We start from the raw sequence: 26347 nt of genomic DNA, 5'->3' as shown, positions 1-26347 counted from the left end.
TGCCATCACTTAGTATCTCTGTGACTTTAGATGAATCACTCATCTGCTCTGAGTCACTGCTTTCTCTACTGTGAAATGGAATAAGCATTCCTATTTACGCCTCATAACTGGTGAGAAGATGATTTAACTGACATGTAGAAATACTTGGAAACCACAGAAATCTTACACTAAAAGAAGAATCTAGATCTGATCTCTATTGCTTGTTGGATGCATTTAAAAACTTTCAGTCAGCACTTCAAACTATGTATGCTTTACATAAAATCCAGAACTCTGGCTTCTCTGAAGCGATTTGAAGGTCAGGTCTCACTGGACATTCCAACACAACAACCATGAGTGGGAGCTGAGAGGCAGATGGCCCTGGAGACGGCAAGTCTTGTGGTCTGACACTTGCTATTATTGACTTATACTCAGCCCCTTTATGCATTTGCTTTGTGGTCACTCTATTCTAAAGTCTATTCACTGTGTGTGTTGCAGAGAATTCTTTAAAAAAATTACCAAGGGCAGGTGCAATATTAAAAGTAAGAGGCTTCTAAGATTTGTAGAATAGCAATGAAGCTATTCAAACTATTAATACTTCCAAGTCACCATCTGGCTGTGCTATTTATGGAGTAAGTGTTGTAAAACAGAGTGATTTCTATCACAAATATTAATTATAAATATTATTTTTATTTTCTGAAAAAGGGTAAATAGTATAAGTTATTCAAAGTAAACTCAGGATGAAAAAAAGGGGAAATTCTGTGCTCTTAAGAAAAGGCAAAGATAGAAGATAATCTCTAAATCTGGCCAGCTGAATTAAGTGAAAATGTGGTGAGTTTATGTTTAAGCTAGAGTTGAGTGTGGCAGATTGCAAACTGAAATTGGTTATTGTGTCCAGAGACCTTGTGACTTCAATTCTGTATAAACTCCCCTGGACATTCATAATGTATCTGAAGTATATAAGTAGTTGTATATTCTGTCTAGAGTGATCACTGAAGAATTAGGAGTTGAAATCATATTATCTCAACATTATCTACAATGTCTATTCATCGTTAAGACAGGACTATAAACATGAAGCAACTTAAATGTGAATTTCTGGTAATGAAATGCCATCTAGAGCAAGAATTAAAGGAGAAAAATGTCTCTTAACACCTTCCTCAGTCATTTTTTATTGTTATTGTGAATTTTTTCATCTGGCTTCAGTCTGCCTACTTCCACACTCTAGAGCATGAGGATGTTTGTACAAACTTCTTTAAGGACTGGCCAGTTTTTCCTGCTGTTGCTTTGAAGTCTGAGAGCACTGAGAAAAAAACCCCCCTGATGCTAAAGATTTTCAGCTGCTCTACTTGGGTTTTCATCTTTGTAGCCCAATTTAACTCTTTTCTAAAAGGACCACATGAACATAGCTTCTTCCTGTGTTTCTCTACTGGGTACTTTTTAATGAAACTGGATTCGTGTGGCCTTCATGTAGCCCTGTGTCCTTTTTCCTCTTTTGCTTCTACCCCAAAGGGAGTGACTCATTCTTTCTAGCACACACTTAATATACTAATACAGCATTTCTACACACCTCCCTCACTTCATGTACCCCTTTTGAACAACAGGTTATTGTTTTCCCTGGTGTTTTCCAGACTTGGAAAAAACATTCTAAGAGACTTTATTTTTCCCCTTATCAGTTCAGTTCAGTCGCTCAGTCGTGTCCGACTCTGTGACCCCATGAATCGCAGCACGCCAGGCCTCCCTGTCCATCACGATCTCCCAGAGTTCACTCAGACTCACGTCCATCAAGTCAGTGATGCCATCCAGCCATCTCATCCTCTGTCGACCCCTTCTCCTCCTGCCCCCAATCCCTCCCAGCATCAGAGTCTTTTCCAATTAGTCAACTCTTCACATGAGGTGGCCAAAGTACTGGAGTTTCGGCTTTAGCATCGTTCCTTCCAAAGAAATCCCAGGGCTGACCTGCTTCAGTGGACTGGTTGGATCTCCTTGCAGTCCAAGGGACTCTCAAGAGTCTCCTCCAATACCACAGTTCAAAAGCATCAATTCTTTGGCGCTCAGCTTTCTTCACAGTCCAACTCTCACATCCATACATGACCACAGGAAAAACCATAGCCTTGACTAGATGGACCTTTGTTGGCACAGTAATGTCTCTGCTTTTGAATATGCTATCTAGGTTGGTCATAACTTTTCTTCCAAGGAGTAAGCGTCTTTTAATTTCATGGCTGCAGTCACCATCTGCAGTGATTTTGGAGCCCCCAAAAATAAAGTCTGACACTGTTTACACTGTTTCCCCATCTATTTCCCATAAAGTGATGGGACCAGATGCCATGATCTTAACAAAAAGGAAAATAGAACAGTTTCCTTACTGAATATTGAAGTATGTGAATTTCCTGTTTGGTTTTTTTTGTTTGTTTGTTTGTTTGCTTTTGGTGGGTATTAATGCCATAATGACGGTCAGGAAGAAACAGTTAGAACTAGACATGGAACAACAGACTGGTTCCAAATAGGAAAAGGAGTACATCAAGGCTGTATATTGTCACCCTGCTTATTTAACTTGTATGCAGAGCACATCATGAGAAACCCTGGGCTGGAGGAAGCACAAGCTGGAATCAAGATTTCTGGGAGAAATATCAATAACCTCAGATATGCAGATGACACCACCCTTATGGCAGAAAGTGAAGAGGAACTAAAAAGCCTCTTGATGAAAATGAAAGAGGAGAGTGAAAAAGTTGACTTAAAGCTCAACATTCAGAAAATGAAGATCATGGCATCTGGTCCCACCACTTTATGGGAAATAGATAGGGAAGCAGTGGAAATAGTGTCAGACTTTTATTTTGGGGGACTCCAAAATCACTGCAGATGGTGACTGTAACCATGAAATTAAAAGACGCTTACTCCTTGGGAGAAAAGTTATGACCAACCTAGATAGCATATTCAAAAGCAGAGACATTACTTTGCCAACAAAGGTCCATCTAGTCAAGGCTATGTTTTTTCCAGTGGTCATGTATGGATGTGAGAGTTGGACTGTGAAGAAAGCTGAGCGCCGAAGAATTGATGCTTTTGAACTGTGGTATTGGAGAAGACTCTTGAGAGTCCCTTGAACTGCAAGGAGATCCAACCAGTCCATTCTGAAGGAGATCAGCCCTGGGATTTCTTTGGAAGGACTGATGCTAAAGCTAAAACTCCAGTACTTTGGCCACCTCATGTGAAGAGTTGACTAATTTGAAAAGACTCTGATGCTGGGAAGGATTGGGGGCAGGAGGAGAAGGGGACGACAGAGGATGAGATGGCTGGATGGCATCACTGACTCGATGGACATGGGTCTGTGTGAACTCCAGGAGTTGGTGATGGACGGGGAGGCCTGGTGTGCTGCAATTCATGGGGTTGCAAAGAGTTGGACACGACTGAGCGACTGAACTGAACTTAGCTTGTGTCACAAGAGGCTACTGAATATAATAACGTTTAGCAGTTTTATTAACAGGTTTTACTGTTAGAATTACATTAACCGGGATATAGCAATTAAGTCTGTAAAGTTTACTCAATTTCATTTTGTTCCAAATAGTTTGCAGTGTTCAACTGTTTGTCATACTACCTGTGATTTAAGCATATAGATGAATATTTTTTGTAACCAAAATTTAGTAGCTTTGAATTGAGGTAAGAAGCTATTAAATAGGTAGACATTTGAGATCAATAATTGTTCTATTTCAGATGTCTTAAACAATAGAATTTGAGTGAGTGTTGAATTTCTCGGATGGTCATATGCTTACTCCTCTAAACTGAAAAATGGAACAGGGAAAGGGAGAGAGGGAAGGAAGGAAGAAAAAGGAGAAAGAGTGACATGTTCTGTAACAGATGGTTTTATTTAATGAAAAAACAACATGTATAATATCATGTAAGAAACGAATCGCCAGTCTAGGTTAGACGCAGGATACAGGATGCTTGGGGCTGGTGCGCTAGGATGACCCAGAGAGATGGTATGGGGAGGGAGGTGGGAGGGGGGTTCAGGATTGGGAATTCATGTACACCCGTGGCGGATTCATGTTGATGTATGGCAAAACCAATACAGTATTGTAAAGTAAAATAAAAAAAAAGTAAAACAATTTTGTAACATTATCCTGTAATGTTCATGCCGTAGCACTTTTTGCATTATTATAATTGTTTCTTTTATTGTATATCGTCACTCAGTCCTAAAGTTTGTATCTTTCTTGCTCGTTACTAAAATCCCCAGCACAATATCTATATATCTATAGAGCTATATTTGTCTCTATATGGGTATTATGTATATTCAAATAATATCAATTTTATTGATGTATAATTGATGTACAGTATAAGTTTCAGGTGTACAACATAGCAATTCATAATTTTTAAAGGCTATATTCTATTTAGTTACTTTCAAATACTGACTATACAAGGACCTACTGTATAGCACATGAAACTATATTCAATATCTTTTAACGACCTATAATGGAAAAGAATCTGAAAAGAATTATGAACAGGAAACAAATTTTATATAATTTTATTTTTTAAAAGGTCACTCTGTGTGAGGAGACTGGGTTATAGGGGTTAAGAGTAAAAGAAGGGCCACCGTTTGGGAGAGGTGAGTAGCTTAGATTAGGATTGTAGCGGTGGCAGAAGGGGAAACAAGATTCAGGATATATTTGAAAGTGGAGCAGTGAGGACTTGCTGACGCATTCAGTGCTGTGTGTAAGAGAGATGATCCAATATTGCGTAACGGGTGGCTGTAAATAGCAAATAACTGTAGAATGGATTCTATAGCTCAAAGGAGAGGATGGAGCTGGAGATACACATTTGAAAGTTACAAATGCCATTTGGGTGGTATTTAAAGCCATCTGACTAAGTAAGCTCTTCAAAGGGGTAAGTGAAGAATGAGAAGACTAAAGGCAGAGCTCTGGGTCACTTCAATGAAGACATTGAGAGCAGAGGAGGAGGACACAACAGAGAGGAAGGGGTCCCAGAGACAGGAGGAATTTCTGGAGCATGGGGAGTTCTCGAAGTCAAGTGGGAAGGTGTTTTAAAGTGGAATTAGATAGACTATTCCTGTCAAGTGTTCAAAAGCAGTGATGTCTGAGACTACCCATTATAAGTTGTAGGTGACCTTTTTTTTAAGTTGCTAGCTTGAAATTTTCAGAAGCCTTCCTTGAAAACTTGACATTTCTCTGATGCACTGGGTCCTTCTTGGAGGGATCACTTAACCTCTGGTTTTATTCTCTTTTATTTTTTTTCTCCTGTCTCTTCTTCATGACTTATCATCATCTTTCCCAGTCAATGAAGCAAGTAACTACTCTGTCTCCCTTTCAAAGTGAACAAGTGTTATTTTCCAGAGCAGCCCCATTTAGGAAGCCCAAGCTTTGCTTTCCACAACAATATGATATTTACCAATTGCTCAAGGGTTATATAAATTTTTATAAGAATACGTGGGATATGGGAGTAGAAACAGCCATTATTTACAAAAAAATATTTAAAAATCATATATAAATTTTTAAAGATAAATCGCAGTTTAAGATGCTAATAGCTCTTGGATCATTATTTTAGGAGAGAGAATGCTGCCATTTGGAAAGTGGTGTTTGGCATCAATAACCTAGACCACCCATCAACATTCATGCAGATGCGCCTTGTGAAGACCATCATCCTGCATCCTCGCTACAGTCGAGCGGTGGTGGACTACGACATCAGCATAGTGGAGCTAAGCCAAGACATCAATGAAACAAGCTACGTCCGACCAGTCTGCTTACCCAGCCCGGATCAGTCCTTAGAACCTGATACTTACTGCTATATCACAGGCTGGGGACATATGGGCAACAAAAGTAAGTCAGGATTCTTGGGAGCACTTACCTTTCAGCTTTTAACTGGAAAACACTAGGGTACTTCCTAACCTTTGGTAATCATTTCCCATTTTCACTTAGAGAGTCACAAATAGCATGTGTCACTCCCCCTTCCACACAAATTGTAGAAGTCAATACTTCGTCATGCACTTAAACTTGCAAACCCAAATGAAACCTCAGAAGTCCCTCTCTATACCTCATTTCTCCAGGGAGCCCCTACAGATGCTTGGAGCTGACATGCAAGATCAGTTATCCCTGCCTTGATAGGGATTGTATTGAATCTAGATTGCTTTAGGTAGGATAGTCATTTTGACAATGTTGATTCTTCCAATCCAAGAATGTGGTATATCTCTCCATCTGTTTGTGTTATCTTTGATTTCTTTCATTAGTGTCTTATAGTTTTCTGAGTACATGTCTTTTGTCTCCTTAGGTAGGTTTATTCCTAGGTATTTTATTCTTTTTGATGAGATGGTAAATGTGATCATTTCCCTGATTTCTGTTCCTGATCTTTTGTTGTTTGTGTTGTTTGTGTATAGGAAGCCAAGAGATTTCTGTGTATTAATTTTGTATCCTGCACCTTTACTGAATTCATTGATTAGCTCTAATAGTTTTCTGGTAGCATCTTTAGAATTTTCTATGTATAATATCAGGGTTTCCCTGGTAGCTCAGAAGTTAAAGCACCTGCCTGCAATACGGGAGACAGGGTTCCATCCCTGGGTTGGGAAGATCCCCTGGAGAAAGAAATGGCAACCCACTCCAGTACTCTTGCCTGGAAAATCCCATGGATGGAGGAGTCTGGTAGGCTACAGTCCATGAGGTCGCAAAGAGTCGGACAAGACTGAGTGACTTTGCAAACAGTGAGTTTTTTCTTCTTTTCCAATGTGGATTCCTTTTGTCTTCTCTGATAGCTGTGGCTAGGACTTTCAAAACTATGGTGAATAGTGGCGAAAGTAGACATTTTTGTCTTGTTTCTGATCTCAGAGGAAATACTGTTTTTTCACCATTGAGAACATACAGAAAATTTGAAATTTGTACTGCTGTCTCTCAGCTGCCTGTAAAGGGCTCTTACTTTGCTTGACCTGTTAAAAGTTTAGAGTAAGAATTTAATTGCTATTTTCTTTAATAGTAAGCACTGGCCATGCCAACTATGTCAGTGTAGTACTGCAGCTCTCAGGGATGATGATACATATCGGTGTCCTGTTATCCACCTTTTGTTGTTGTTTAGTCACCAAGTCATGTTTGACTCTTTGTAACTGTAGCCTGCCAGAGCCCCCGTCCGTGGGATTTCCCAGGCAAGAACTTTCAGGTAAGCTGGAATTCACACATTTTCTCTGCTGACACTAAGGGACACTTTTCCCTTTGGACATCTTTCTGACACATCTTCTAGGATTAAAGGTTCTGATCTAATGATGGCTACTGTAGCACGTGGTGAGATAACATTGTTTAAACCAAGGATGGGACAACCATTCCCCTGTTACTCTGAACAGATGATCTGAACTTTAGCAGAATGGACTCACATGCTGAGCTGTCACAGAGCTGGCAGCCTCCCATCTGGGGCAGAGCTCTGGCTCGATTATTTTCATTGTAATACCTATTGTTTACATTGCCACATGTAATAAGAGAGGGAGGCAGTTTCCACCAGTAACCACTGGTGGGGCCAGTGGTTAAGATTCAGTGCTTACACTGCAGAGGCCTGGGTTCCATATCTGGTGGGGGATCCATCCTGCATGCTGTGTAGTGCAACCAAAACACAAAAAATAAATTAGAAAACCCATTTGTAAAAAATGAAAGGGAAACCATGAGCCAGGTTACTTAACCAGTCTGTGCCTCCATTTTCTCGTTAACAAAATGGAGGCACTTGACTAATGGAATGACTGCTATCAGCACTTCTAATTGGAAAATTTTGACTCTAAATGAGCTTTGTCTTTGAAATAACATTCTAAGAATATGGTTTTCTTGATATAAATATGAAATGATTTCCTACATGACTAGCCTAATTTTTGAGTAATTTTACACTCATGTTTTATTTCTTTCTCTTTTTTAAAAAAATCCAGTGCCTTTTAAGCTGCAAGAGGGAGAAGTACGCATTATTTCTCTGGAGCAGTGTCAGTCCTACTTTGACATGAAGACCATCACCAACCGGATGATCTGTGCTGGCTATGAGTCTGGCACAGTTGACTCGTGCATGGTAAGTTTCTCTGTGCTTACCAAAGAGATTCAATTCTGCAATAGGTTCAGTGGGTCCATAGAAGCTCATTATTATTCATGTGTGGCTCTTTGGGAAAGTGCTTTTGAAAATAACTTATCAGATGTTTCCAGTATCTCTTCTAAATAGTTTTTAATAACTCACTGAATTCTCATAATCATCACTTGTGGAAAACAAGGGACCATAGAGGTTAAGTAATTTACCCCCTATCACCCAGGACTAAGGTGGTAGAATGAAGTTATGAATGTGCTTGGCTACTAACTATCCTAGAAGCAAGGATTAATGTGAACACATTTCTCTGTGTTGCCAACATGACCCGGAGGCTCACCAAAAACTCATGCCTCAGGACAGCTCTCTACAGAGAGCTCTATTTCATAGAAATGGATGCTCCACAGTGCACTGCAAATATTCAAGTTTGTCTTAGTCTAATTTTGCGCAGCTTTTTTATTCAATTCTATTTTTCTCTTACTTCAAGTTGAATGAAAGTTTTAAAAACCAAAGCAAAACAGTTTGTTTTTTGCCAGGCAGACCTAACCTCAACTGTAAAATGAAATGGTAACTACTAAAGGGAGGGGATGGAAGGTTGATTCTTGAAAGACAAATTAAGGCCCAACATAGACATGGGTGTAGTCGTGCTCATATAATAATAAGAATTGGGTCCTGTCAACTTCTTTGGTGGTGGCAGTTCCACACTGTGGGCATCTTAAACACATACCAGATGCTCTCTAACAAAACCCCAGGTAGAAAAGAAGAGAGACAAAAGGCTACTTTTTTTTTACCAAGTCTAGGAGAAGGAAATGGCAACCCACTCCAGTGTTCTTGCCTGGAGAATCCCAGGGATGGGGGAGCCTGGTAGGCTGCCGTCTCTGGGGTCACACAGAGTTGGACACGACTGAAGTGACTTAGCAAGCAGCAGAGCAAAATTATTCATCAGAACCTCTCATTATCTTCCTTATCTGCATCAATAGGACACATCGGAGGCCATGGTCCTCTGTTAAGGTCTAGAAATAATGGGACTCAATGTTGAAACCAAACAAACTTTGGCCTGAAGTCCAATATTATGAAGAGGAAAAGAGGACCAAATTGTGCCTCTATCTGTATCCTTTCATTTCAAATTGCTGCTGCTTCACTTGTTTCCCAGCTAACATGTCCACCTGTCTCACTAAGCTTAGCTCAAACTCTACTCTTAAGGGGATCCTATGTTCCCCTCTAGCTGGAAGCAATTGCTCATTCTTTTGAAGACTCCTTTATTTATAGCCCTTAGATTTTGCTTTCATGTAAAATTTTTCTCATTATCCAAGTGGACTTTTGGCCCCTTTATGGTAAAAATAGCTCCTACTTCTGTAGACATTAGACAGAATCCTCCAAAAAATTGATTCTAAATAATTATGTGGCTAAGTTTCTGATCTGGAAATGTAGGGATGCTGTAAACATATCCCATTTTAATAACTAGCATAAATAAGTGGTGGTAGTGGTGGTTTAGTCACTAAGTTGTGTAGCACAGCATAAATATCTTAATTTTTTTTTATAAGAGGAGATGAAAAACTGGAATATGTCTAATCAAAATGTTTCCAGTAAATTTTGCTTAAAAATCAATAAGGCTTTCAGACAGAACAATTTAGTCAGCCCCGTGAAAGGCCTATGCTTATTAGCTAGGCTTGTGTGCTCACTTGTGTCTGATTCCTTGCGACTGCATGGACTGTAGCCCACCAGGTTCCTCTGTCCACGGATGTTTCCAGGCAAGAATATGGAGTGGGTTGCCATTTCTTCCTCCAAGGGCTCTTCCTGACCTAGGGTTTGATCCCATGTCTCCTGTCTTGGCAGGCAGATTCTTTACCACTGAGCCACCAGGGCTTCTCATTAGTTAGGTTTGTAGCATTGGTAAGTTATGAATATGATGATCACCACTTCTAGGAAATGGCATCATATATTCAAACCTGAAAGAGAAAATTTTCAACCTAGGATACTCTACCCAGAAAGATTATCATTTAGAATAAAAATACATAAAGAATTTCTCAGACAAACAAAAACTAAAAGAATTGAGCAATATTAAACCAACCTTAAGGTCTATATAGTCAAGGCTATGGTTTTTCCAGTGGTCATGTATGGATGTGAGAGTTGGACTGTGAAGAAAGCTGAGCACCGAAGAATTGATGCTTTTGAACTATGGTGTTGGAGCAGACTCTTGAGAGTCCCTTGGACTGCAGGAGATCCAACCAGTCCATTCAGAAGATGAGCCCTGGGATTTCTTTGGAAAGAATGATGCTAAAGCTGAAACTCCAGTACTTTGACCACCTCATGCGAAGAGTTGACTCATTGGAAAAGACTCTGATGCTGGGAGGGATTGGGGACAGGAGGAGAAGGGGACAACAGAGGATGAGATGGCTGGATGGCATCACTGACTCGATGGACGTGAGTCTGAGTGAACTCCGGGAGTTGGTGATGGACAGGGAGGCCTGGCGTGCTGAGAATCATGGGGTCGCAAAGAGTCGGAAAGACTGAGCAATTAAACTGAACTGAACTGAAAATAAATATTAAAGGGTCTTCTCTAAGTAGAAAAGAGGCAACAATCTATTGGAAAGGAAAAAAATCACAGGAGGAGAAGCAAATACATAAAAAGATTGCTCAAGTTCAGTCGTTCAGCTGTGTCTGACTCTCTGTGACCCCATGAACTGCAGCACACCAGGCATCCCTGTCCATCACCAACTCCTGGAGTCCATCTAAACTCATGTCCATTGAGTGGGTGATGCCATCCAACCATCTCATCCTCTGTCGTCCCCTTCTCCTCCTGCCCTCAATCTTCCCCAGCATCAGGGTCTTTTAAAATGAGTCAGCTCTTCGCATCAGGTGGCCAAAGTATTGGAGTTTCAGCCCCAAGAAAAAGAAATGCAAAAAAGCTAAATGGCTGTCTGAGGAGGCCTTACAAATAGCTGTGAAAAGAAGGAAAGCAAAAAGCAAAGGAGAAAAGGAAACCTCTACCCATTTGAATGCAGAGTTCCAAAGAATAGCAAGGAGAGATAAGAAAGCCTTCCTCAGTGATCAATGCAAAGAAATAGAGGAAAACAATACAATGGGAAAGACTAGAGATCTCTTCAAGAAAATTAGAGATACCAAGGGAACATTTCATGCAAAGATGGGCTCAAAAAAGGACATAAATGGTGTGGACCTAACAGAAGCAGAAGATATTAAGAAGAGGTGTCAAGAATATACAGACGAACTGTACAAAAAAGATCTTCACGACCCAGATAATCATGATGGTGTGGTCTGGCTCACCTAGAGCCAGACATCCTGGAATGTGAAGTCAAGTGGGCCTTAGAAAGCATCACTATGAACAAAGCTAGTGGAGGTGATGGAATTCAAGTTGAGCTTTCAAATCCTAAAAGATGATGTTGTGAAAGTGCTGCACTCAGTATGCCAGCAAATTTGGAAAACTCATCAGTGGCCACAGGACTGGAAAAGGTCAGCTTTCATTCCAATCCCAAAGAAAGGCAATGCCAAAGAATGCTCAAACTAATACACAGTTGCACTCATCTCACACCCTAGTAAACTAATGCTCAAAATTCTCCAAGCCAGGCTTCAGGAATACATGAACCATGAACTTCCAGATGTTCAAGCTGGTTTTAGAAAAGGCAGAGGAACCAGAGATCAAACTGCCAACACCCACTGGATCATCAAAAAAGCAAGAGGATTCCAGAAAAACATCTATTTTTGCTTTATTGACTATGCCAAAGCCTTTGTGTGGATCACAATAAACTGTGGAAAATTCTGAAAGAGATGGGAATACCAGACCACCTGACCTGCCTCTTGAGAAACCTGTATGCAGGTCAGGAAGCAACAGTTAGAACGGGACATGGAACAACAGACTGGTTGTAAGTAGGAAAAGGAGTAAGTCAAGGCTGTATATTGTCACACTGCTTACTTAACTTGTATGCAGAGTACATCATGAGAAACGCTGGGCTGGAAGAAGCACAAGCTGGAATGAAGATGACCGGGAGAAATATCAATAACCTCAGATATGCAGATGACACCACCCTTATGGCACAAAGTGAAGAAGAACTAAAGAGCCTCTTGATGATGGTAAAAGAGAAGAGTGAAAAAGTTGGCTTAAAGCTCAACATTCAGAAAACTGAGATCATGGCATCTGGTCCCATCATTTCATGGGGAAACAGTGGCTGACTTTATTTTTCTGGGCTCCAAAATCACTATAGATGGTGACTGCAGCCATAAAATTAAAAGATGCTTACTTCTTGGAAGAAAAGTTATGACCAATCTAGACAGCATATTAAAAAGCAGAGATATTACTTTGTCAACAAAGGTCCATCTAGTCAAGGCTATGGTTTTTCCAGTGGTCATGTATGACTGTGAGAGTTGGACTATGAAGAAAGCTGAGCGCCGAAGAATTGATGCTTTTAAAAACTGTGGTGTTGGAGAAGACTCTTGAGAGTCCCTTGGCCTACAAGGAGATCCAACCAGTCCATCCTAAAGATCAGTGCTGAGTGTTCATTCATTGGTAGGACTGATGTTGAAACTGAGAAGGACTGAAGATCACTTAAATATGCCAGTACAGAGATTAAGAAGCAATCAAAATTTTTGTAAAAGTGAGTATAATAAATTTAAAGCAAGTATAGTAATGGGTCAACATATTTGAATTCCATAGTAATCACAAATTAAACACATACAATAGTTTCACAGAAACCTAAAAGAAAGGAACTCAAGCATACTTCAAAAGAAAATCATCAAAGCACAAAAGGAAAAACTAAAAGAACTCAAAGAACTATAAACACAACTGGAGTAAGGTTTAAAATGGTAATACGTACATACATAATTATTATTTTATATTGGGGTATAGGTGAGTTACTATATTGTTAGTTTCAGGTGTACAGGAAAGTGGTTCAGTTACATCCATTCTTTATCAGATTCTTTCCCCGTGTATGCTATTATACAACATTGAGTAGAATTCCCTGCGCTATACAGTAGGTCATTGTTAGTGATCTGTTTTCTACATTGTAGTGTGTATATGTTAATCCCAAACTTCTAACGTCCCCCTCCCCACCTTTCCCCTTTGATAACTATGTTGTTTTCTAAGCCTGTAGGTCTATTTCTGTTTTGTAAATAAGTTCATTTATATCATCTTTTCAGATTCCAAATATAACTGATGTGATATTTGTCTTTCTGTGACATAATTCAATTAGTGTGATAATCTCCAGGTCCACCCATGGTGGTGCAAATGGCTGTATTTCATTCTTTTTAATGGCTGAATATCTCATCATATATATGTAGTATATTTTCTTTACCTATCATTCTGTCTATGGGCCAGTAAGTTGCTTCCATGTTTTGGCTATTGTAAATAGTGCTGCAATGAATATTGGGGTACATGCATCTTTTTTTTTTTTTTCCCCAGATATGTGTCTAGGAGTTGCTGGATCATATGGTAACTCTATTTTTAGTTTTTAAAGGAACTTCTGTACTATTCTCCATAGTGATTGCACCAATTTACATTCCCACCTACAGTGTAGGAAGGGTTACCTTTTCTCCACACTCTCTTCAGCATTTATTGTTTGTAGACATTGATAATGGCTCTTCTGACTAGTCTGAGTTGATACTACAGTGTAGTTTTGATTTGCTCTTCTCTAATAATTAGCAACATTGAATATCTTTTTATGTTCTTTTTGGTCATTTGTATGTCTTCTTTAGAGAAATGTTTCTCTCCTGACCATTTTTGATTGGGTTGTTTTTTTGATATTGAGCTTCATGAGCTGTTTGTATATTTTGGAGATTAATCCCTTGTTAGTTGCATCCTTTGCAAATATTTTCTCCCATTTTGTAAGTTGTCTTTTTGTTTAGGTGGTCTCCTTTGCTGTGCAAGAGCTTTTAAATTTAATTAAATCTCATTTGTTTATTGTTTTTAATCTTTATTACTATAGGAGGTGGATTGAAAACAATCTTGCTGTGGTTTATATCAAAGAGTGTTCTCCCTATGTTTTCCTCTAAGAGTTTTGTAATATCCAGTCTTACATTTAGGTCTTTGAGTTTATTTTTGTGCATAATGTTAGGGAGTATTTTAATTTCATTCTTTTATATGTAGCGCTCCAATTTTCCTAGCACCACTTACTGAAGAAGAGACTGTCTCTTCCCCATTGTATATTCTTGCTTTCTTTGTCATATTAATTGACCATAGTTATGTGGACTTATTTCTAGGCTTTCTATCCTGTACCATTTATCTATAAGCCTGTCTTTGGGCCAGTACCATACTGTTTTGATTACTGTAGCTTTATAACATATTCTGAAGTAACAGAGCCTGATTTCTCAGCTTTTCTTTCTTTCTCAAGATTGCTTTGGTTATTTGGGATCTTTTGTGTTTCCATACAAGTTACACGATTTTTTTGTTCTAGATCTGCAAAAAATGACATAATAATTTGATAGGGATTGCATTGCATCTGTAGATTTCCTTGGGTAATATAGTAATTTGGACAATACTGATTCTTCTAATCCATGAACATGGTAGGTATATCTTTCCATTTATTTGTGTGTTCTTCAATTGTTGCATCAGTATCTTATAGTTTTATAAGTACAGGTATTTTGTCTCCTTAGGTATGTTTATTCCAAGATATTTTATTTTTTTGATGAAACAGTAAATGGGATTGTTTCCTTAATTTCTCTTTCTGATCTTACATTCTTAGTGTCCTGAAATTCAACACATTTCTGTGTACTAATTTTGTATCCTGCAACTGTACCAAATTTATTGATGAGTTCTAATAGTTTTCTTATAGCATCTTTAGGATTTTCTGCATGTAGTTATCATGTCATCTGCAAACAGTGACAATTTTACTTTTCATACTTTGGATTACCATTAATTCTTTTTCTTCTCTGACTGCTATTGTTGGGACTCTCAAAACTATGTTGAGTAGAAGTGGCAAGAGAAGACATCTTTGTCTTGTACCTAATGTTAGAGGAAATGCTTTCAGCTTTTCACCATTGAGTATGATGATGTTTAGCTGTGGGTTTGTCACATGCTGTGCTGTGCTCAGTTGTGTCTGATTCTTTGCGACCCCACAGACTGTAGCCCGCTAGGCTCCTCTGTCCATGGGGATTCTCCAGGCAAGAATACTGGAGTGAGCTGCCATGTCCTCCTCCAGGGGAATCTTTCCAACCCAGGTATTGAATCCAGGTCTCCCACATTTCAGGTAGATTCTTTACCAACTGAGCCACCAGGGAAGCCCAAGAATACTGGAGTGGGTAGCCTATCCCCTCTCCAGGGGATCTTCCTGATCCAGGAACTGAACCAGGGTCTCCTGCATTGCAGGCAGATTCTTTACCAGTTAAGCTACCAGGGAACCCCATATATGCCTTTATTATGCTGAATTATGTTCCCTCTATGCCCACTTTTTAAAAATGGGTAAGGAGTTTTGTCCAAAGCTTCTTCTACATTTATTGAGATGATAATACAGTTTTTATTCTTCAATTTGCTAACGTTCACACCACAAACTGGATATAGAGGGAATATATCTCAACATAATAAAAGCCATTTGTGACAAACTTACAGTCAGCATAATACCCAATGGTGAAAAACTGAAAACCTTGAAGGGAAAGAAAACTGTCATTATTTGCAGATGATATGATACTCTATATAAAGAATCCTAAAGTCTCTATACAAAAACTATTAGAACTAATAACTGAATTCAGCCAGGTAACAGAATACAAGATTCATATACAGAAAGCTATTGCATTTTTTTACACTAAATGGAATATCAGAAAGAAAAAAATTGAAAAAAAAATTGTTTTTAAAATCATGTTAAAAAATACCTAAGAATAAACTTAACCAAGGAGGTGAAAACCCTTATGTACTGAAAACTAAAATGTTGTAAAGAAAACTGAAGATGATTCAAAGAAATGGAAAGATATCCAATGCTCTAGCATTGAAAGAATTAGTATTGTAAAAATGGTCATACTACCCAAAGCAATCTACATATTTAATGTAACCCCTGCTAAAAAATCCTGATTAGTGAAGAACTGACTCATTTGAAAAGACCCTGATGCTGGGAAAGATTGAAGGTGAGAGGAGAAGTGGACGACAGAGGATGAGATGGATGGATGGCATCACCAACTCGATGGACCTGAGTTTGAATAAACTCTGGGAGTTGGTGATGGACAGGGAGGCCTGGCATGCTACAGTCCATGGGGATCGCAAAGAGTCAGACATGACTGAGTGACTGAACTAAACTGTCAAAATACTTGACATTTTTTTTTTTATAGAACTAGAACAAATAATTCTAAAATTTATGTGGAATCACAGAGGATCCAGAATTGATAAAGCAACTCTGAGAAAAAAGAACAAAACTTGGAGACATACTCATTCCAGATTATACTACAAAGCTGCTGCTGCTAAGTCACTTCAGTCATGTCCGACTCTGTGCGACCCCATAGACGGCAGCCCACCAGGCTCCCCTGTCCCTGGGATTCTCCAGGCAAGAACACTGGAGTGGGTTGCCATTTCCTTCTCCAATGCATGAAAGTGAAGTCGCTCAGTCGTATCTGACTTGTAGCGACCCCATGGACTGCAGCCTACCAGGCTCCTCCATCCATGGGATTTTCCAGGCAAGAGTACTGGAGTGGGGTACCATTGCCTTCTCCGATACCACAAAGCTACAGTAATCAAAATAGCATGGTAACAGACATATGGATCAGTGGAATAGGATAGAGGCCAAAAATAAACCCACACATTTATGGTCACTCTCTAAGGCAAGAATACAGTGCAGAAAAGACAATCTCTTCAATAAGCGGTGTTGGGAAAGCTGGACAGCTACATGTAAATCAATGAAATTACAACAAAAAATATACATAATTATAATTATACAAAAATTAACTCAAAACAATTTAAAGACCTAAATGTAAGACATGCCATAAAACTCCTATAAGATTACATAGGTAAAACATTCTTTGATATAAATTGTAGCAATACTTTTTTAGATCAGCCTCCCAAAGCAAAAGAAACAGAAGCAAAAACAAACTAGTGGCACCTGATGAGAAGAACTGACTCATTGGAAAAGACCCTGATGCTGGGAAAGATTGAAGGCAGGAGGAAAAGGAAACAGAGGATGAGATGGTTGGATGGCATCACTGACTCTATGGACATGAGCTTGAGTAGGCTCCGGGAGTTGGTGATGATAGGGAAGCCTGGCGTGCTGTAGTCCATGGGGGTTGCAAAGAGTCGAACATGACTGAGCAACTGACTGAACTGAAAAAATAATACAAATGAATCTATATATACAATAGAAACAGATTCACAGACATAGAAAACAAACTTACAGTTACCAAAGCAGGGAGGGATAAATTAGATATAACAATTATTATATATTTAAATATTTATATAAGTAGTAACATGTAAATAATAATTATTGTTATAATAATTATTAACCTGTAGTTATTTCATGAGAATTAAATAAACTAATACAGGGAAGGTGTTTAGGAGAGCATCAATAAACACGATTTCTATTTCTCAACATTACCAAGTGGGAGGACCATAGATACACTTCCAAGTTTGAAATTCTTGCAAAGCAAGGAGTGTTTTGTAAATATCTGTCATGAGTCCACATGCTTACTTATTTTCTAGAGTATCTATCCTTCTCTTTTGAGGCCATGCAGAATGTATCTCTCATATTCTCATCTTTTCAGATATAGAAAATATTAGCATTTTTAAAGCCATAGTGTCAATTATATGTGGACAAGGAAAACTGAATAAAACTTAACTGTAATAACTTCCCTGGTGGTTCAGACGGTAAAGCGTCTGCCTACGATGTAGGAGACTTGGGTTCAATCCCTGGGTCGGGGATATCTCCTAGAGAAGGGAATGGCAACCTACTCCAGTATTCTTGCTGCCACCTGCACCATCCTCCCCCCACCCCGCCACAAAAAAAAAAAAAAAAAAAAAACAAGCGGTTTAAAGAAATATTTAGCCTTCCTTGGTGGCTCAGATGGTAAAGCGTCTATCTACAATGCGGAAGACCCAGGTTCGATCCCTGGGTTGGGAAGATCCCCTGGAGAAGGAAATGGCAATCCACTCCAGTACTATTGCCTGGAAAATCCCATGGACAGAGGAGCCTGGTAGGCTACAGTCCCTGGGGTCGCACAGTCAGACAAGACTGAGCAACTTCACTTTCACTTAACTGTAATACCTAAACTTAAATACTAAGAATGAATGTCTCTATGCAAATGAAATCTCTATGTATGCATTATAATAAGTTTTACTGTAATTCTTATGTGGTATTTTCTATTTAAGCATGCTAATTCTTTTCTATTAAATATAGTATTGTTTTTCTTACCCTGAGTGTGTTTTACTTAATACATTCATTCACACAGCAAGAATCCTGAAAGTGACTTATTTTTAGATTTTTCTAGCACTATTTTTTTGTGAGAAAACTATCCTTGAACATGTTCCACATTTATAAACTGGATCAAAATTAAAAGAGATCATTTAGGGGCTCAGTCCTGATATACTTAAAATTTAAAAAAAAGTTTGATATATTTTGATTAAGTGTAAGAAATGACAAAATGTCCTCCGATTTCACAGAAAAAAAAGAATATAGTCCTTTCTCAAGCCACCTCTATTCTTTAATCAAGATTTAAAATATTCATTAGGAAGTTCTGTTTATGTAGGGGAAAGCATGTTCCCTTTACACATTGACAATGGGACCTTTGTTGAAATTTTTCAGGACATTGGTTAAGCTGGGTTTGGCTTTATTTTACCCTCAGGATAGCATGGACACATGAGGGCTCTGAAATATCAGTGACTAACATCCACTGCTCTTCATTACAGGGTGACAGTGGTGGGCCTCTAGTTTGTGAGAAGCCGGGAGGACAGTGGACATTATTTGGCTTAACTTCATGGGGTTCCGTCTGCTTTTCCAAAGTCCTGGGGCCTGGAGTTTACAGCAACGTGACATACTTTGTCAAATGGATTGAAAGACAAATATACATCCATACCTTTCTCCTAAACTAATTCCAAAGATGATGAGACTTTTGCCAGCAACATTCAAAGAAAATGGCCTTTTCGACCGTGGAGGCTGTCCTGTAGAGAGCTGTACGGAAGCACTTTTCATAGACAGGGATGCTCCACAGCGCACTGCAAATGTTCATGTTTGTCTCAGTCGAATTTTATGCAGGTTTTTTTTTTTCAATTCTGTTTTTCTCTTACTTCAAGTTGAATGAAAATCTTTTAAAAACCAAAGCAAAACAGAGTTTGTTCTTCTGCTAGGCAGGCCTAACCTCAACTGTAAAGTGAAATGGTCAACTTGGGAAAGAGAAGAGCGTAGGCACCAGGGTAACAGGTTAGAGAAAGTTCCCTCTTGTCCAGTCATAAAAGGACATTGAGACCCAGGCTGATGAATTTTTGCCAGCAAAATGAAAATTTCTCCAGCATAAGAGCATAGTGGCAAATTTCAATAACATCATCAGAGGCTTGCTTTTGATTTATGAAAAGCCAAGATAATTTACATGCTTAAGTTATTATTATTCTTCTAAAGTTTGCATAATTCTGAGAGCTTATGAAAGACAGAGCATCCATTTAGGTAGCTGAAAGAGCAAATCCCATTGACCACAAAGTTCTTTTCACATCAATATTAGCACTTGATATGAAAAGACTGCACATTTGGAATTTAAATCCAGGTTGTAATTGCATAGGAAAGTCTCCATAGACCCTTCCCAGAGTTGGGGTTTGTTCACTCTGTATCAGTTAAGCAACTGAGATTTTGACAACTAGGAAACTATTTGTGGGAAAATTTTCTTTCTGTCTTTGTGACAATGAAGTTGAGGTTAAACTTTGCTAAAGGAGGACTTGCTTTAGAGTAGAGAGATGCAATTTTTTAAGGAAATTAAATTTTACCCCACACCTAATTATTTTCCAGTTTTTCTCTATTCATCCATACCAATAAGGTTACAGAGATGTATTTCAAAGCACAGTAAAATTTTTTGCATGAAGAAAAACATTTTGTAATTTTCCTTAAAAGATATTTAATAGCTGGTGTTGCCATTTATTCCCATAATTAAAACAAAAAAATTAAATATGCTTTTAAGTACTATGTCATGATGCACATCAATTTACAAAGGAATTGGTGGTTAAAGTATTTTTTTCCCACTAAAAACCTTCAAAACACAAATCTTCACATGTACCTAATTTAATTTATGGGCTTTCCTGGTAGCTCAGCAGTAAAGAATCTTCCTGCAAATGCAGGAGACACTGGTTCAATCCCTGGGTTGGGAAGATCCTCTGGAGAATGAAATGGCAACCCACTCCAGTCTTCGTGCCTGGGAAATCCCATGGACAGAGGAACCTGGCAGGCTACAGTCCATGGGGTCTCAAAGAGTTGGACACGACTGAGCACTTGAACACCAACAAAGGATTTCCTCCACAGCCTGGGCTGCCCCAGCACCCCCCGAGACTACCTGCAGTTTTATACATGTCGTTCTGTACTCTCTCCTATGTGTTTTCATAGGTGACATTCGCAAAGCTGTCTTGACACTTTCCATGTGATTCATCTCTTGTTCTGTAGTTTGTATAAACCTATCGAGAAGGTAAAATCCAGCAACTCAATTATGGTCACAACTGTATGAAAGCTTAAGAACATACATCAGTTCTGTTATATAATGGAACAACTTATGCTCAACTTATGTTCAGTGAAATGTATATACTGTAGTTATTTTAAATAACCCTTAATACAAATAAAATGGTATAATTTTAATTGGATGTAAAACATGGAGCAAGCCCCAGAAAACGTTTCCCACTATTACAGTTGGCACTGTTTCCCACCAATCAAAATTTACTGTCTTTTATCTCACTCCCCCAGGAACATGCTCTTTTAAATGCCACTACCCTACTGCTCTCCACCCGGGTGCCCTTTCCCAATAAAATCTCTTGCTTTGTCAGCAGATGTGTCTCCTTGGACAATTCATTTCCAAGTGTTAGACAAGAGCCCAGTTTCGGGCCCTGGGAGGGCTCCACCTTCCTGCAACAAATGGTGACTCTGGCGGGGACTCTTCTTCGCTGAGACTGACATCCTGACCACTCAGGGTACTCAGGGGCCAGCTTGCCTGCCAATGGACCAGACCCAGCAGCCGTAACTGGGACCCTTTTGTCCCTGGTCTCCTCCTGACGCGGACAACCGGCCAGAGTGCCCCGACTGGTGAGGAACAAGAGACTTTATTGACCTCTCCCCCCTTCTGTCTCTCTTTCCTCTCCTTTACCCGACCTATCCTTCTCTGTTTTTCTAGTCCCCCGGTCCTGGACGCAGGAATCTGGTCAAAGGACCCTCAGCCTGAGCTGAGGATTGGAGACTGATCACCTCCTCTTGGCAGAGAACTCCAATTCTGGTTCTGGTCTGGTCTGATTTCTGGCAGGGCCGAGTTCCAGTCCTCCCTTCTCTGGAGGCCCAGGGAAAAGTCCCATAACGCTTGGGTATCTGTAGGTGGCAGGAGACGTCTGTAAGGCCACCCCTTTCACCCTCCTCTCCCGCCTCCTCCCTTCTTCTTTCAACCTGGCTTCCTTTCCTCCCTTGAAATCTTTGATGTTAGTACTTGGATTATTATATTTAAGGGCTTCCCTGATGGTGCAGAGGTTAAAGCATCTGCCTGCAATGTGGGGGACCTGGGTTTGATCCCTGCGTCGGGAAGATCCCCTAGAGAAGGAAATGGCAACCCACTCCAGTATTCTTGCCTGGAGAATCCCATGGACGGAGGAGCTTGGTGGGCTACAGTCCACGGGTTGCAAAGAGTCGGACACGACAGAGCGACTTCACTTTCACTCTTTGATTAGTCTGAAAGAGTTTGCCGATAATCTCTAATCACCCATTGAGTGTCCAAGGAAAACCTTAGCCCTGGTAAGAGGATAAGGATTTTTGTCTTCTAGAACACATTTTGGGAATCTAATCCAATTCCTTTATAAATCTTTTGGGGTAAAAATTATATCACAAATATATACTGCTAATTTTTCTTGGTTACTAGGAGCAAATTGGGCTCCCCCAAATTTGGTAAAATATGCTGAATACTTACCGAAAATGCTGGAACATCAGCTTAGGAAACTGCATAAGAGTTATTCACTTGGAAATGAGAATCTTTAAAGGCTTTATAAAGACCCCAAATCTCTGCCTGAGGACCAGATGTGTCTCAGAATCCAGAATTTTAAAAAATTTAAAAAGCATAATATTAAAATGTTTAGTAGCACAGTAACAAAATTATTAATATTTTTGTGGCAAAATATATGAGTAACTATATTAAATAGTCTTGTATCTGTTTAAGACATTGTATTTGTGCTTAATTTATGAAAACTTTTTCAGTTTTCAGAGTTCCTGGGATTGCTGAAGAAGTTGTAGACCCATAACATGAACTGTTGTGTACAGATAATTTATATCAGAGAGACTGACCTTTTTTTAGTCATTTGGACTCATTCCTTAGATTCTTTTTTAAGTGAATATATCTCTAAATTTTTATTTATCAGAAGATGATCTCAAGGAGTAAATGCTAGTTGCTATGAAGATAACATATGATATGACATCACTGACTTTTCCATATAAGGATAGGTCAAACAATATTCTTTAAAGGTATTGCTTTGGGATTTTCCTTCTCAGTTCTGGTACCAATTACTATTGGATTTGATGAGTATCAGAGTTATGACAGCTTTTAATATATGTTATTTATTAAAAAGTTTAAAAAATCATAAGAAAGCAGATAGCTACCTCCATTAGCCATATGGGATTTTGGATATATGCTAGAAATCAGTCCGTATAAAAGACCATTTGCAATAATATTAGAAGGCTACAAAAAATATCAGACCAGAACAGTAGGCAACAAGTAGAAAATTAAGCCCTGAGAACACAGCTGAATAGTCATTAAGAAGAGCTTGATACAGACATAGAACATTAGCATGGAGATTTCACGAAGGAAGTTCTGGGTTGGCTGATAATTTTCAGATGAATGGATACAGAATTTTAAAAGAACTCAACAAGAATACATGATCTTATAATAATACCTGGCAGTTGTGGTAGAAACTAGTTTTCTTGTTCCAATTAAAGCCAGCATACATGATTTGCAACAGCAATGGACTTGGTATAGACTTTCATGTCCTAAATGTAATTAAAAGCAAATCTAAGAACCTCAGAGAATTCTCCTGAGAATCACCTGTATCAGTATCAGTTTATAATATCTCATTTTTAGAGGTTGAAAGAGGTTGAAAGTATTTGCATGCCAGAAAAGTTATAGGGTAAAGACGATAAACCCTCAAATGGTCTCCTGAAGACTGTTTTGATTGTCTCATTTTGATCAGGCTACTGTCAGTTTTAGAATACAGGAAACTGCCAAGGTGGCCTAGACTCAACTGATTCCATTTTCCTTACCTATGGGCTCTATCACCTCACTGACAGCATGTGTACAGAGGCAGACCTCATAAAAAGTCTTCTTTTGACTAGAAGCCGAGAGAGGAATGCATCTCCATGGACCCCTGGCATCCCTGCTGCCCCTTTCTAAGGAGGACTCCATCTCAGGAGAACACTGAAATGAGCAGAGTCAAATAAATATATGTCCCAAATGAATCCTCTTGAAAATATTTGCATTTATAGAACAACTAAAATGCTTTCACAAAATCCAAAAAGTTTCATGAAAGCATCTGAATCTGAATTAAATATTTCACTTCTCTAAACTCTGTCCAGGTCAAATTCCAACGTCCGTTACACATGGATCCACAAACGTACAGTAAAAGTCATCACATAGGCTTTTCCAAAGATTTCCAGTAAAATGTTCTTGTCCCTTAAGGAAAAATCAAGTCATGCTGCTTTGGCAAAGGAGCCTCTTCAAAGTTGCTTTCCCAAATTTAATGGAATACTGGCATCTCCAAGGAGGATATCCCGCTTTTTTTAATCCTTTGAGGGTCCAGCCATCCCTGAGGCCTTAGTTTCAGAGAAGTCTGAGTCTAAAGCAGTTTCACATACAGGTAAGTTTCCTTTCTCAACAGCACAAGCAGTTGCCGACATCGCTGCAAAGACAGCAGATGGGTCATAAATGGGTATTCTCTCTGACTCAACCGCTGAGTGGTCAGCATACTTAGACGTCAACTGATCCATCTGCCCAGGCCCTCTCCACTTCTTGAGAGCTTCAATCCTCTCCTCTGCAGGCAGTCTATCCAAGTGTTTTGCCCTCAGAATTGGAGATGGAAAGAGGGATCCCTGAAGAACTCTGTATATAAACCTAGGTGACAAAAAGCATCACAGAATTACATTCACCTCGAATGCATTATGGGGCCACAAAAAATACTCACCGATTAGAAAAAGCAAAAGGGTCTGGTGGCCCTTCTTGAGGTAAAGAGGGAGGATAAGTGAACTATAAAATGGAGATAACAACATGAAATTAATGTTTATTAAACACTGAGAAAATAATGAGTTCCTGACTGTCCAACGAAAAATAAAATCTGTAATAAAAGTAGAGATACCAGCAGAGCTACATTACAGTCTTAATGTTATCATGTTAATGACCAGAGATGTATTAATGCCATAGGTGTCAGTTTCTTCGACAATCCCCTAGTCAATAGTCTGTTAAGTCAGACAATACATGTGAAGCAGGCAAAGCGTTGGCACGGTATTTTTTAAAATGCTAGCTTCTAGTTTTCTATGGCTATTGTAACAAATTACCACAAACTTGACCCCTTCAGGCCAAGCTGACAGTATTTAGGGGCTTCCCTGGTGGTTCAGCAGTAAATAATCTGCCTGCCAGTTCTGGAGACATGGGCTCAATCCTTCGGTCAGGAAGATCCTCTGGAGAAGGAAATGGCAATCCTCTCTAATACAGAGGAGCCTGGTGGGCTACGTTCATAGGGTCGCAAACAGTCAGAGATGACTTGGCAACTAAATAACAAGAACATTTGTAAAAACCTTGTTGAGTCTCCAACGTATGTTATGGGCATTTATGCCTTTAGATAAGAGGGTCCGCCACAGATCTTTCCTGTGTATCTCACCTCCTTCCTTGGTGACTGTTGAGGTGACTGAGAGGATCCATGAGTCACAAAACCAATCTCTTCAGCACCAGCAAAGGCTGTTCAGCCACACTCTTGGCCCTCTCTCTCGAGCATACTCCCAATAGCAAATTGCCTAATTTTAGCAACTTTTGAAATCTGGGTAGGCTGAGAATTTTCTAAATCTAGTTTCTTTGGACATAATGGTACCTTCCCTCAATCTCTTTTCCTTCACATTTTCCCAGGTTGTTGTTCAGTTGCTAAGTTTCTATAAATAAGAACAAGAAGAAACTAGACCAAACCTTCAACACTTTGCTTAGAAAACTCCTCAGCTAAATACCCAAGTTCATCACTTACAAATTCTGCTTTCCACATAATAGTAGAACACAATTCAGCTAAGTTTTCTGTCACTATATTGCCAAGATTCCCTTTCCTTCAACTTCCAATAATGTTTCTCATTTCCTTCTGAGACTTTGCCAGCAGTACCTTTAACACTCACATTTCTAGCAACATTCCATTAATGATCATTTATGTATTTTCCAAGATGATTTCTGTTTCTCTGACCATGCTTTCTATTTTCTTCTGAATTTTCACCAGCAGATACTTTAATGTCCATAGTTCTATTGACAGTTTGCACACATGCCTCAAAATTCAGCAGTCTATAATGTACCTCACAGTTTTTCCAGGACCTGCCCATTATCTAATTTCAAAGCCTATTTCACATTTTTAGGTATTTATTACAGCAGTACCCACCTTCCTGATACGAAAGTCTGCATTTGTTTTCTATAGCTGCTGCACCATAAATGTGCTGGCTTAGCACAACAGAACCTTATTTTCTCACAGTTCAGCAGGCCAAGAATTCTGAAATCTGTGTTTTCATCTCAATCCCAAAGAAAGGCAATGCCAAAGAATGTTCAAGGTACAACTGCACTCATCCTACATGCTAGCAAAGTAATGCTCAAAATTCTTCAGGCCAGGCTTCAAACAGTTCGTGAACCATGAACTTCCAGATATTCCAGCAGGATTTAGAAAAGGCAGAGGAATCAGAGATCAAATTGCCAGCATCCACTGGATTACAGAAAAAGCAAAAAGTTCCAGAAAAACATCTATCTCTGCTTTACTGACTATGGCAAAGCCTTTGACAGTGTGGATCATGACAAACTGTGGAAAATTCTTCAAGAAATGGGAATACCAGACCACCTTACCTGCCTCACAAGAAATCTGTATGAAGGTCAAAAAGCAACAGTTAGAACCGGACATGGAACAATGGACTGGTTCCAAATTGGGCAAGGAGTATGTCAAGGCTATGTACTATCATGCTGTTTATTTAACTTGCAA

General features: G+C 39.2%; 2 protein-coding genes across 5 annotated transcripts in view; one reads left to right on the top strand and one right to left on the bottom strand.

Annotated features, from left to right (window-relative positions):
• The window catches only part of CORIN (corin, serine peptidase), a 301718-nt gene extending 281443 nt beyond the window's left edge, over positions 1 to 20275 (top strand). Inside the window, exons 20-22 of the mRNA XM_018049422.1 lie at positions 5527 to 5798; positions 7871 to 8004; positions 18836 to 20275. Coding sequence (XP_017904911.1) covers positions 5527 to 5798; positions 7871 to 8004; positions 18836 to 19018 — 589 coding nt within the window. The 3' untranslated portion in view covers positions 19019 to 20275. The remainder of the gene's footprint in view (positions 1 to 5526; positions 5799 to 7870; positions 8005 to 18835) is intronic.
• The window catches only part of ATP10D (ATPase phospholipid transporting 10D (putative)), a 127154-nt gene continuing 123491 nt past the window's right edge, over positions 22685 to 26347 (bottom strand). For 2 of the 4 annotated variants that reach the window (XM_018049419.1, XM_018049418.1), the window contains one exon: positions 22685 to 24249. In XM_018049419.1, the coding sequence (XP_017904908.1) occupies positions 23919 to 24249 (331 nt within the window). In that variant the 3' untranslated portion in view covers positions 22685 to 23918. The remainder of the gene's footprint in view (positions 24250 to 26347) is intronic. The other 2 variants (XM_018049420.1, XM_018049421.1) reach the window with 1 other exon arrangement.

Source organism: Capra hircus, chromosome 6, assembly GCF_001704415.2.
Source record: "Capra hircus breed San Clemente chromosome 6, ASM170441v1, whole genome shotgun sequence".
Taxonomy (NCBI): Eukaryota; Metazoa; Chordata; class Mammalia; order Artiodactyla; family Bovidae; genus Capra; species Capra hircus.
This window is presented reverse-complemented; position numbering and strand designations above follow the sequence as displayed.